The sequence below is a fragment of the Pelodiscus sinensis genome, chromosome 10, assembly GCF_052426305.1.
Source record: "Pelodiscus sinensis isolate ZL-2025 chromosome 10, ASM5242630v1, whole genome shotgun sequence".
NCBI lineage: Eukaryota > Metazoa > Chordata > Testudines > Trionychidae > Pelodiscus > Pelodiscus sinensis.
Window position 1 is genome coordinate 56126590 of NC_143061.1, and position 12695 is coordinate 56139284.

General features: G+C 62.6%; 1 protein-coding gene across 4 annotated transcripts in view; it reads right to left on the reverse strand.

Annotated features, from left to right (window-relative positions):
- Positions 1 to 12695, reverse strand: part of ATG4B (autophagy related 4B cysteine peptidase) — a 38668-nt gene that overhangs the window by 13973 nt on the left and 12000 nt on the right. For 2 of the 4 annotated variants that reach the window (XM_075937172.2, XM_075937173.2), the window contains 6 exons: positions 12440 to 12538; positions 11068 to 11139; positions 6602 to 6764; positions 6142 to 6231; positions 2629 to 2727; positions 1513 to 1614 (listed from right to left, as the gene is read on the reverse strand). In XM_075937172.2, the coding sequence (XP_075793287.2) occupies positions 1513 to 1614; positions 2629 to 2727; positions 6142 to 6211 (271 nt within the window). In that variant the 5' untranslated portion in view covers positions 6212 to 6231; positions 6602 to 6764; positions 11068 to 11139; positions 12440 to 12538. The remainder of the gene's footprint in view (positions 1 to 1512; positions 1615 to 2628; positions 2728 to 6141; positions 6232 to 6601; positions 6765 to 11067; positions 11140 to 12439; positions 12539 to 12695) is intronic. The other 2 variants (XM_075937174.2, XM_075937175.2) reach the window with 2 other exon arrangements.

A 12695-nucleotide genomic window follows, 5' to 3' on the forward strand; every position in this document is an offset into this window, starting at 1 on the left:
CACTCGGGGGGGGGGGGGTACTGGCATTAGGCCGGAAGGGCTGCACTCGGCAGTGGGGGGGGGGGGTACTGGCATTAGGCCGGAAGGGCTGCACGCGGGGGGGGGGGGGGGGGGGTACTGGCATTAGGCCGGGAGGGCTGCACTCGGCGGGGGGGGGGGGGGGGGGGTACTGGCATTAGGCCGGGAGGGCTGCACTCGGGGGGGGGGGGGGGTACTGGCATTAGGCCGGGAGGGCTGCACTCGGGGGGGGGGGGGGGGTACTGGCATTAGGCCGGAAGGGCTGCACTCGGCGGGGGGGGGGGGGGGTACTGGCATTAGGCCGGAAGGGCTGCACTCGGCGGGGGGGGGGGGGGGGGGGGGGGGGGGGGGTACTGGCATTAGGCCGGAAGGGCTGCACTCGGCGGGGGGGGGGGGGGGGGGTACTGGCATTAGGCCGGAAGGGCTGCACTCGGCGGGGGGGGGGGGGGGGGTACTGGCATTAGGCCGGAAGGGCTGCACTCGGCGGGGGGGGGGGGGGGGTACTGGCATTAGGCCGGGAGGGCTGCACTCGGGGGGGGGGGGGGGTACTGGCATTAGGCCGGGAGGGCTGCACTCGGCGGGGGGGGGGGGGGGTACTGGCATTAGGCCGGGAGGGCTGCACTCGGCGGGGGGGGGGGGGGACTGGCATTAGGCCGGGAGGGCTGCACTCGGCGGTGGGGGGGCGGGGGGGTACTGGCATTAGGCCGGAAGGGCTGCACTCGGCGGGGGGGGGGGGGTACTGGCATTAGGCCGGGAGGGCTGCACTCGGCGGCGGGGGGGGGGGGGGGTACTGGCATTAGGCCGGAAGGGCTGCACTCGGCGGGGGGGGGGGGGGGGGGGGGGGGGTACTGGCATTAGGCCGGAGGGGCTGCACTCGGCGGGGGGGGGGGGGGTACTGGCATTAGGCCGGAGGGGCTGCACTCGGCGGGGGGGGGGGGGGGTACTGGCATTAGGCCGGGAGGGCTGCACTCGGCGGGGGGGGGGGGGGGGTACTGGCATTAGGCCGGGAGGGCTGCACTCGGCGGGGGGGGGGGGGGGGGGGTACTGGCATTAGGCCGGGAGGGCTGCACTCGGCGGGGGGGGGGGGGGGGGGTACTGGCATTAGGCCGGAGGGGCTGCACTCGGGGGGGGGGGGGGGGGGGTACTGGCATTAGGCCGGGAGGGCTGCACTCGGCGGGGGGGGGGGGGTACTGGCATTAGGCCGGAAGGGCTGCACTCGGCGGGGGGGGGGGGGGGTACTGGCATTAGGCCGGAAGGGCTGCACTCGGCGGGGGGGGGGGTACTGGCATTAGGCCGGAAGGGCTGCACTCGGCGGGGGGGGGGGGGTACTGGCATTAGGCCGGAGGGGCTGCACTCGGTGGTTTTCATGGCACAAACCCTTCGACCCTTCCATGGCAATAGCCGTCAGTGGCAGGCCCTGGCCCGGCTTTGGCACTAAGAGGAAGCTGCTGCTCTGTACCGTCGGGGGTCCCGGGCAGCACACGCCTGTCTCACCTATCTGGTGGATGGAGTAGTAGCTGTCTTTCTTGTCACTGAAGGCATTAAGGACACTGAAGTACTCGTCTGTCTGCATCTCCCCTTTCACCCACCTCCAATCTAAGAGAGACGGGAGGAGAAATGCAGGTTACTTACCAGTCTACGTCTCACGTCCCGGCCTGGGACTTCCTTCCGCTGTGTGCCAGACACCTTATTGCTAGGAACCTGAGGAGATCCCCCCAAAAGGACCCCGCTAAACACAAGTACAAGGGTCTTCCCGGCGGTGGGAACTGAAGCCGTGGTAAATATCTCCAGGGTGTGCAGGGATCCTTCTCGGGATGCACTGGCTCCCAAGGCGAGAGAACACCCGTGTCAAAAATCTCGCCCCGAAATCCCGCAAGCAAGCAAGCGCCTCAGTCACCACCGAAGTGGGGCACTGCCTGGGAGGCGCAGGAAGACTGCGCACCGGGGTCTTCTGCCAGCCCAGAGCACCGCAGCCACCGCCGCCAGAGAGACCAGGTGTCACAGCACAGCTGGCCTCTGGTGTCACTTCTAGGATAGTGGGATTCAGAGCCGCCTGAAGGCATCTCAGCAGGGAGTTAAAAATAAAAGTAGCAGCTGCCTGCTTTGCAGCAGTGTCAGCCAGCGGAAGGATTTCAGACGTACCAGCCTGCGCAGTTTGGGGCTCCCTTGCTGAGCCCTTTGGGGGTCTCAGACTAACTGGGGTCTGCAGTCATTTAGAAAGGATCCAACGTAACCATGGCCTATCAGCGGGCAGAACGTCTGCAGGCTGCCGCAGCAGTTAACCCAAACCCTAGGCCGCCCCCCGACGTGATCTCGTCTCCAAGCTGGTGCAGAGGGACGCACAAGAACGCTTCCCGGCCAGGCCAGCCCAGGCCGATTGCCCAGACAGTATTTTGTCCACTTAACTGACTTATGCATGTGGATTTGGACGATGCTCGTGAAACTCGCCGGGCGTTTCCATGGGGGCTGCTCCATCCTCCAGCTCTTCAGCTGGGAAGAGCTGGGAAATGCGACATGGCGCCCACGGCAGTTACAGGCTGTGCCCTCTCTCTCGGTAACCCCAGCTTGTGGCTGGCTCTGGACACCTGGCCGAAGGGCGAGCTGATTTACCTCTGCCTAAGTGCCGGCAGACCAGTGCCTGAGCGAAGATCATCTGACCACATCTTAACATGCAGCCCCAGCCGGTATCGGACGTGGGACCTGTTCCTCCTGCAGCCAAGCAAAACATCAGGGTTAGATCAGCTGTCTAGTCACAGAGCAATACAGTGGGGAGGGGACCAGGTGGGTGCAGCGATGGCAGGGACTCGTCTCAGACAGCGACGCCGAGGAATAAAGACAGATTTAAGAGGCACCCTCCCGCCCGCCCTTAAGGGAAATAAAGCCAGGCGCTTACAGAACAGAGGGGAGGAGTGCCAAGCAGCGCAGACTGGGGAGCGAGAGGTGGGATCACGACAGCCCCCAGGCATGGGTCTGTGAACAGATCTCCAGACCACACCACCCAGGGCCATCCCTACAGGGGTGGAGAGCCAGGGACAACCCCCTCACGCCTCCCCAAGGCCCCGCCCCCGCTCCACCCAGCCCAGCTGCACCCCACCCCCTAGCAACGCGGCCCGAGGGACAAGCGCTGGCAGCGGGATCAGGTCGCACCAAGGGCGGCAGCGGGAAGCGGAGTGCCCCAGGCCCAGCCCGCTCTGCTCACTGGCTCCTGGCCGGGTCGCTCCGCTTCCCACATCGCGAGTGCAGGGGCAGGTCCCCCACCCCCAGTGCAGCCCAGGGGTCTAGCGGGGGGCCTGTGCCCGCACTCCCCGGCAGTGGGAAGCGGAGCGACCTAGGCTCCCGGCGGGAGCTCGGGGGAGGCGGCTTGGGGGAAGGAGCGGAGTGGAAGTGGGGCGGGCAGCAGAGCGGAGCATTCTGCTGCTCGCCACCGTCAGGAAGTGTGGGGGCAGACCCCTGCTGCCAGTGCCAGGTCCCCCGGGCCGCCCTGAGGGCCCCCCCAACCGGTGTGAGGGGAACAGCTGGAAAGCTACCAGAACCCTGGTGAACTGTTCAAAACCAGGCCTTGTCTGGACTATTTTCTCCATAACCTCCACCCAGACCCTGCACCTGGACAAGGGGAGGCCTCTGCAGCGCCTGGCGCTACACGGGGCTCCCAAGCGGACAGGAGAGAAATGAGCCAGGAGGCAGAGGCACTTGGATCAGTAGCAGACGCTAAAGGCTTTAAGCAAATCCCACGGCTGAGCGTCAGAGAAAGCTGCCAGCTCCACTCCCAGGCCAGGCCAAGCGGGAGCAGAAGGAGGAGCGGGCTGCACTGACTCAGCTGCTCCTAGGAAATGCCTGCAATGAAAGAGAGGAGCTCTCCAGAGCTCAGCGCCAGCCTCCTGCCCGCGCGAGATCGGTTTCTGCTGGGGCGGCAGAGCTCTCCGTCACACAGGCTGGCACGCACAACCAAAGCCAAGAGCTGAAACCACAGTGGAGACATCCCAGGGGACGGGGGCAGCCAACACCGGAGCGGGTGGCGGCAGAAGAGGGCGGAGGGGTTCACAGCAGCAATAAGAACACATGGCAACTCGACTGTAGTGCGGGCACCTTGCAAGGCCGCTGCTCGCATGGAAGCAGCCCGGAGAAAGGCGCAGCGGGGGAATGGGAAAGGGCGAAAGGGCGACTGAAGCAGAGATGTGACGAACTCGCTGGGCCACAGGCACTTTCGCTCCTTTGGGGGGTCCCTGCTGTGTCCCTAACACAGGCAGTTTGCACCTGTGCCCTGGGATGACAGCCAGCGTGGTCAAGTAAGCCAACAGGAGTTCAAGCAAACTGGTATTCCAGGGAACAGAGACACAAGGAGCGTGAAGTCATTTTTTTAATGGGACCATCTCCTGGTGCGGAGGCAGGTCACTTTTCACCCCCCACAGCCAGGGCCAGCTCTAGGTTTCTTGCCCCCCCAAGCAAACCCCCCCCCTTTTTGTTGGCTTTTACACATTTGCACTTTGCACATTTTTTTGTTTGTTTTTGTCCCAGCATTTTAGCCCTATAAATAGCAAATTCAGCAGACTTCCGATAATCCGGCACCTTTGGGACCCAGGGGGTGTCAGATTATCGGATATGCCGGAGTATCAGGAGATACTCTGGCAGGGGGGCTGTGACAGATGTGAGGCGGGGGGCGGACGGGCGGGGAATGGCGCGGGGCAAACCGGGTGCTGGTGAGGGGCAGCGCTGCGGGACCAACCTGGCAGCACCCCAGCTGCTCTGCCCCACGGCTTCCCCAAGTCCGCCACTGGTCAGTTTCAGCAGCAGCAGCAGTGGACTTGGGGAAGCCGCTCCAACTGTCCGGAGCACTTCCGGGTTCCAGTTGGTGCTGGACGATCGGGAGTGCCGGACCATCGGGGGTGCCAGACCACTGGATGCCGGACAATTGGAGTTTTACTGGATCATTTTCATTATTTTTTTTCCATAAAGGCAAAGGCACTTCAAGTAAACTCCCCCTCCCCTTTCACTCGCTGCTGGCTCACAACAGCCTTATCCCTGCCCTGTCCAGCACTTCCCTATGGACCAGCCCCCCTCACTCCTGACCCACAGGGGGAGCAGGGTGCAAGGACAGCGCAGAGCCAGAGAGGTGCAGGAACCGGAGTGCAGGGGTGGTGCAGGGAATGGGCGGCGCAGAGCCAGAGAGCCGCAGGGAACAGGGAGAGCAGGGGGACCAAGGTGCAGGGTGCAAGGGCGGCGTGGGGAACGGGCGGGGCGGACACAGCGAGCCGGGCGGCCGGCAGGGAGCGGTCTCTCGCCGGTGAAGGGGGCTGGGGCCGTGGCAGGACGGGAGCCAGCAGGGCGGGGCGGACGCAGCGAGCCGGGCGGCCGGCAGGGAGCGGTCTCTCGCCGGTGAAGGGGGCTGGGGCCGTGGCAGGACTGAAGCCGGCAGGGCGGGGCGGACGCAGCGAGCCGGGCGGCCAGCAGGGAGCGGTCTCTCGCCGGTGAAGGGGGTTGGGGCTGCGGCAGAACTGGAGCCTGCGGGGTGGGGCAGAGCCTGGCAACACGCAGCCAGAGCCAAGCTCCTGTGGCCCTTTAAAATCGGCAGGGCGGGGCATTGCCGGGGGCAGCTGCTTACCTGGAAATGCCGCCCCAGGAAATGTGCCACCCCAAGCACGGGCTGGATTTGCTGGTGCCTAGAGCCGGCCCTGCCCACAGCTCCGCTTCAGGTCCCCTCCTTTCGCCATCTCTGCCTCAGAGTTTTTGTGGCAGTGACAGGGCCGCTCACCATTACCTTGTCCCCAGTAACCACGCGACCTGGCGGCACCACAGGGCGGCTGGAACTGCACTCACGATCATGCCGTTGGTTGCTACAGGGGGAAGTGACCGCAAAGCCCGTAACCAACGTCACCGCCACCATACTCTCTCCACCGCTGAGAGGACACCCTTACAGCCCATGAAATCTAACCACAAGATCGCAACCGAGCCAGCAGACTACGAGGGTGCCGTGCAGTCCTCAACTGTGATGATGCTGATGAAGCCAATTGACATCTCTCTGCCACGAACTATGATAAAGAACTAAAGGACGACCCCATGCAACTTCCCCAAGAACTTCAGGTACTAGCACACCCTTCCTAATCCACTTCAAGAGAAACTTCATACCTTCCTGCCCCAGGGACCGTCGACATTCGTTCCAAGACACACGAAGACGGGAACCAGACAGACCCACCATACCGGACCACAGCTCTCTTCCTGAAAGAATACAGGGACTCACAGAAACCACCCTTACAACAACCCACCACACAAGCCTCCTTCCTCCAGGACACGCTGACTCGCTCCACAACCTTCACAACTGCCCTCAAAACAACATCCTTGCCACCACTTCCCCATACAGTATCCCTCACAATGACGGCAGAGCTGCCTCCCTCCAGTACGTACAAGACAGTGGACAGCCCTCACATGTCTGCTCCCAACGCATTCATTCCATCCTCACCCACAGCAATTCAATAGGCACTTTCTGCCAGCCACAGGTACCATGCTGGCTCCTCAATATGCCAAGCCCTTCATGGGCCACCTGGACGAAAAGCGTCTGACCAAACAAAGCACAAACCCAATGACATACCTGAGAGAAAACCGGTGACATTTTCATCGTCTGGACAGAGAGCTTACACTCCTATAGATTTCCACCCCAACTTCAACAGCCACCAAGGCCTTTAAACTCTTTCGGGAACACTCCCACACTAGCGTCAACGTCCTGGATCCCAACCAGCTTCAACAATGGAACCCTGCAAGACAACCACACAGACCCAATGGCCACCGTTAGCACTCCAAGAAACCGGTTCTCCACAGCCGGGCACTCAGATACCACACAACCTGCCGGAAGGGGACAGTCCAGGAGATACTTAAAACCACCTTCACCAAACAAGAACACTCCCCCAGAAGAGTAGATTGCATCATGGAACGGCCCACCCAAATGCCCCAAGATAACCTGCTTCAATACAGAAATACACCCCTAATGCCATCTCCTGCCCTACATTGGAGCCCACAGGGGGTATCACCACACTACAGCCCGTACTCAACAGGGATCCCATCCGTCCTGAACCCCCACTGCTTACATTCACCCCCCAAAACTCTCCAAACTCATCATCAAAGCAAGCCCTCCGCAGACCACAACGCACCATCCCCAACCAGAACAGATGCAAAACCTGCAGGCATCGTTCCACACCTACCACAATCAACACCTCCCCCCAAAGCCATTTTCAAGACTCATGGAACCCACCATGCCTGCTACAACATGCAGCGCACCTCGGCCAGCACTCTGTGGGTGGAACCATCGCTGTGCTGCCCCGAACGCACACAGGAGGGTGGCGAGAGTAGACACCTCGTCGCCGGGGGAGGAACCCTTTTCACAGTGCAATCAATCGCTGTCCTCAGGGAAACGTGCACAGCGCTCAACAGCAACAGCAACAACCTGCCCATGATGCCGAGGTGCTAGTGGGCCACTTTGCTTGAAAATGGCCCCGCGTCTGCGCCGGATGAGCTGGCCCATCCCGTGATTAGCTTTGACACCTCGAGTACCTCTCCCAGACCACAGAAGAGCTAAGTGTGGCTCGAGAGCCTGTCTCTTCCCTCTGCCCCAACAGAAATGGTCCAACGACAGACTCCCCCTCCCCCTCACTGCGTCTCTAATACCCTGGAGCTGGCGCAGCTACAACACACCATGGTCAGGAGAACACGTTTTACGTTCACCTGGGATTTATCTAACTCTGGCCGTGTCTACACTGGCAACTGAGGGACAAACCTTGTGTCATTCACAGGTGCTTAACTCCCTCCCCCTTAAAAGTTTTGCTGCAGCAAGTGGCACCATAAAAAGCGCATTGTTGGCAGGAGCACTCTCCTGTTGACCATGTGAACCTCGTTTGCAAGGGGTGGGCAAAAGTGTCGACAAACAGCATTTAGCCTGCCCGACTTTTAGTGACACGGCTGTGTAGTGTCGCCAGGGGCTGTGTAGTGTCGCCAGGGGCGGTGTAGTGTCGCCAGGGGCGGTGTAGTGTCGCCAGGGGCGGTGTAGTGTCGCCACATCCTTACACAGAGGAACACTGAGATCAGACTGAGACTTGCTCAAGTGCTACCTGACCCTGATCTAACCTCAGTCTTTCCCCTAGTGCAGACAAAGGTTACCTATCCCCGCTCACTTCTAGATACTCAGTCCAGGCAACCCCCCAGGACTCAGCACAGCCGACTGGCCTGTATTCAAATTGTGCCTCCAGGGGGTGCTCAGGGGTGTTAGACAATGGACAAGTAGACCATTTTGTACCCTTGTATCTAGTTCAAAATTCCAGATGTTTTAAGAAAACTTATTTCTGAGTTTATAACCCATGACTCCATCGGAAGGGCACAGCTCTGTAATCCCACTTAAACAGGCAGGACTTTCCATCCCATTTCATACCGTGACAAAGCTCCAGCCTTGTCTCAGTGGGTCCCACACTTCCTGGTGGGTTGTGCTTGCCTCAGAAGCTCTCACCCTCGACGTGGCCTTTGTTGTGCTTACCCAGGGAGCAGGGACTTGCTTATTCTGTTGCCAGGGTATCTGCCTTCTACTACTCTTCTGTATCTCACTGGCCCGAGTCCGTCACGTGTCCCTCCCCCCCCCCACCGGCCCGAGTCCGTCACGTGTCCCTCCCCCCCCCACCGGCCCGAGTCCGTCACGTGTCCCTCCCCCCCCCCCGCCGGCCCGAGTCCGTCACGTGTCCCTCCCTCCCCCCCTCGCCCGTCACGTGTCCCTCCCTCCCCCCCTCGCCGGCCCGAGTCCGTCACGTGTCCCTCCCCCCCCCTCGCCGGCCCGAGTCCGTCACGTGTCCCTTCCCCCCCCCCCGCCGGCCCGAGTCCGTCACGTGTCCCTCCCCCCCCCCCCCTCGCCGGCCCGAGTCCGTCACGTGTCCCTCCCCCCCCCCCTCGCCGGCCCGAGTCCGTCACGTGTCCCTCCCCCCCCCCCTCGCCGGCCCGAGTCCGTCACGTGTCCCTCCCTCCCCCCCTCGCCGGCCCGAGTCCGTCACGTGTCCCTCCCTCCCGCCCTCACCGGCCCGAGTCCGTCACGTGTCCCTCCCCCCCTCACCGGCCCGAGTCCGTCACGTGTCCCTCCCCCCCTCACCGGCCCGAGTCCGTCACGTGTCCCTCCCCCCCTCACCGGCCCGAGTCCGTCACGTGTCCCTCCCCCCTCACCGGCCCGAGTCCGTCACGTGTCCCTCCCCCCCCCCCCGCCGGCCCGAGTCCGTCACGTGTCCCTCCCTCCCGCCCTCACCGGCCCGAGTCCGTCACGTGTCCCTCCCCCCCTCACCGGCCCGAGTCCGTCACGTGTCCCTCCCCCCCTCACCGGCCCGAGTCCGTCACGTGTCCCTCCCCCCCTCACCGGCCCGAGTCCGTCACGTGTCCCTCCCCCCTCACCGGCCCGAGTCCGTCACGTGTCCCTCCCCCCCTCACCGGCCCGAGTCCGTCACGTGTCCCTCCCCCCCTCACCGGCCCGAGTCCGTCACGTGTCCCTCCCCCCCCCTCGCCGGCCCGAGTCCGTCACGTGTCCCTCCCCCCCCCTCGCCGGCCCGAGTCCGTCACGTGTCCCTCCCCCCCCCTCGCCGGCCCGAGTCCGTCACGTGTCCCTCCCCCCCTCACCGGCCCGAGTCCGTCACGTGTCCTCCCCACGATCAACACTCCGGGGCAGGCACCTGGGATGCCTGACAATGCATACGTGGGAAGCCATCGGTGCTGCCGTGGTGGCTCCCAGCTCAGGGCTGCGCACCAAAGAGGAACGGTTACCGGGAGAAGAACAATCTGGTCACTTGCATTCTGCCCTTGTTCCGCTGCATCCACTGAAGAGGGGCACGGCTGGCCGCGAAGATACATTCTGCCCCAGCAGGTAGCTATGCAGTTTCCACGGCCCACTGACCAGCGAGGCGCTCTCAGTCAACCACTGTGTATTTCTGTTGCTTCAGTAGGAGGCTCTTGCCGAGATAGACCACTGGATGGTCCTCCTGCCCACCATCTGCGATAGCACTATCCCAACCCTCCCTCGGATGGGTCGGTTTGCAAGAGAAGTCCCTTGGTGAAATCTGGGGCCAGCAGCATGGGAGTACTGCAGGGCGCAGTCTGCACGTCTGTCGAGGCCCTCTGCTGCGTCCGACCATCTCACCACTTCAGGTCCACAGGCCTTCCCCAGGTCTGCCAGGGAGCGTGCCTTGGGGCGAAGCGGGGATAACGCTGGGCGTACCCCACTACACTAGGAACACCAGGACTTGTCTCTTGCGACTTGGTTGGGGCCAAATGTTGGGTGGCCTCTACCTGATTTAGTCGGGGTTTTACCAGACCATTTCCTAGAGCGCAGCAGAGATATCCGCCCTCTGCGAGTGCTAGGGCGCACCTGGCAGGGTTGTAAGGTACCAAGGACTATTGGGAGAGAAAAGCCCCCCCACGTATATTTCACAGCAGCAGGGGGTTTCGGAACGCCCTTCCCTGTGAGAAAAGGGCTAGCCTCCACGTTCGGTTCCCCAGCCCCTCCTCCCCTGCGAACGCTGCACCTGAGCACCTGTCTCGTGTTTTACGACGAGGCGCGGCAGTGCTAGTCACACCGCCAGGCGGGCAGCTGAGAGATGGAGGCTGAGTGGGCCGAGGACACCCCGGGAGTCTGTGGAAGAGCCGGGAAGTGAACCAGTGACTCCTGAGCCCCAAGCTAGCGCCTAACCATGGGGCTTCCCGCTTCCCTCCTGGGGCAAAGCAGTAACTCCCTCCCCAGCCACTGCTCCCAGGAGGCGACCAAGTGCCAGCACGAGGCCAGGCAGAGGTGCTAGAGGCGGTGGCTTTGACCAGTGCTTTCCTCACACCGTGGCACTGCCCTAGGCCGCTGTTCCCCAGGTGCCAGGAGCTCCGCCCTCCGACAGCGCCCAGCAAACTGCTACCCACTCCAGACACTTTCACCCTGTGCGCATTGCCGGTCCACAGCCTAGTGAGGTCAATGGGAGGGCTCCCACCGGGTTAGACCCCAGAAACAAGGCAGACTCCTCTACAGCAGTCAGTGTCTTACCTGCGAGTGCTACTTACCAATGGCAGGGAAGTTCCTTCGGTACGTGAACCAGAGCCGAGAGGTCACATCCAGCAGGATCGCCTCCTTCTCTGAGGGTTTCCAGAAACAGACACACATGTGACATCCCCGAGAAAGCCACCGACCCTCCCTAACTCCTACCACTCGCCACTTCCACGGCTGAAAGTGCCCAGCTTGACAGGGGCAGGGCTAGTGGGTGAAGGACGGGCAGTCAAAAATCCAGCCTGCAGGGCAGGAGAGGCCAGGGAAGAGAAACAGTCTTTACTACTTCAGTGTCCCCTCTCCAGTGCCAGCCAGCCCTACCTACAAGCATGGGAGGCTGCCTGCCCAGCCCAGAATGTGGGCGGGAAGGAGTTCCTACAACCCCTGCTGCGAAAACATGACCATCTTGTGTCAACGTGCAGCGGGGCTGAGGAGCAGCATGGCAGTCCTGGCAGCGTGCCACGGAGACCACGGCAGGAGGCCTGCACGCCAACAAGCAGGGACTGCCCTGCGGCAGGAAGCGCTTTAGAAAAAGCTGGGATCACAGGAGATGGGCTGAGGCCCCCCAGGCCACGGGACAGATCCAGCCCCTGCTTAATTTCATCCTGCCCGCGGCAAGTCTCCATGCTGCGAGCCAGAATCCCTGAGCCTCGGAGCCTGCCCACGGGGCGGGAGCTGCGAACGCTGCCTTGCAGCAACCTGGGCAGCTCTGCCTGCAGCCGCCATCACCACAGCTCCTGTGGCCGGGAATCACGGGCAATGGGAGCCCAGAAAGCTGCCTGCATTCCCCAAGGGGCCACCGTGACCTGCTGGCTGCTTTGGAAACCAGGAGCTGCTGGAGTTAAGTGCCCCACCCCCCTTCTGCACCCAAACCCCTGCCCCAGCCCTGAGCCACCCCCCAGACCTCACCCCAACCCCCTGCCCTGAGCTTGCTCCACACCTGAAACCCCTTGGCCCCAGCCCCTTCCTGCACCCCGACCCCCTCATCCCAAGCCCCACCCCATAGCTGCAGCCCAGCTGTAGCCCTCGCCCCCTCCCAACCCTCTGCCCCCGCCTGGACCCCTTCTGACATCCCTCATTTTTAGCTCCATCCCAAGTACAAGACTGCCAACATCCCCAACGGGATGGATCGGACACCACTGTGTTCACACCAATGGCATCGGGGGGGACGTCAGCAGCCCTAATCCCCGAGCCTTAGGGAAGCCCCCAGCCTCCACCTCCTCCCCCCCATGGGCTTTTGTGTGGCCCACGACTAGTTTCTGGGGGTTCGTGGCCCCGGTTGGAAAAAGGCTCCCCCCCATGACGTAAACATTCAAGCCACGACGGGGCTGGTTAGAGGTCGGTAAAGCCCTCGAGCCCTGTGCGAGTACCAGCATGTGTGTGAAGTACCTGTGACCGCGCTGTACGTTCTCCCCAGGATCCAGACCGGCTCCTTGGTCTCAGGAAAGTCTTCATACTCAAACCTGAGCGTATCATAGGTCAGCGTAGCTGGAGAGAAACGGGAACACAGAGCTCACATGGAGGAGGGTTTGGGTTTTCCACTTTAAAATAATGGAGGACACATTCACGAAGGATGGATCGCTTCACAATCTCAGGCTCTGGGAACCCGTCGATGGGCCAGAGCTCTGCTGATCACACTAACAGC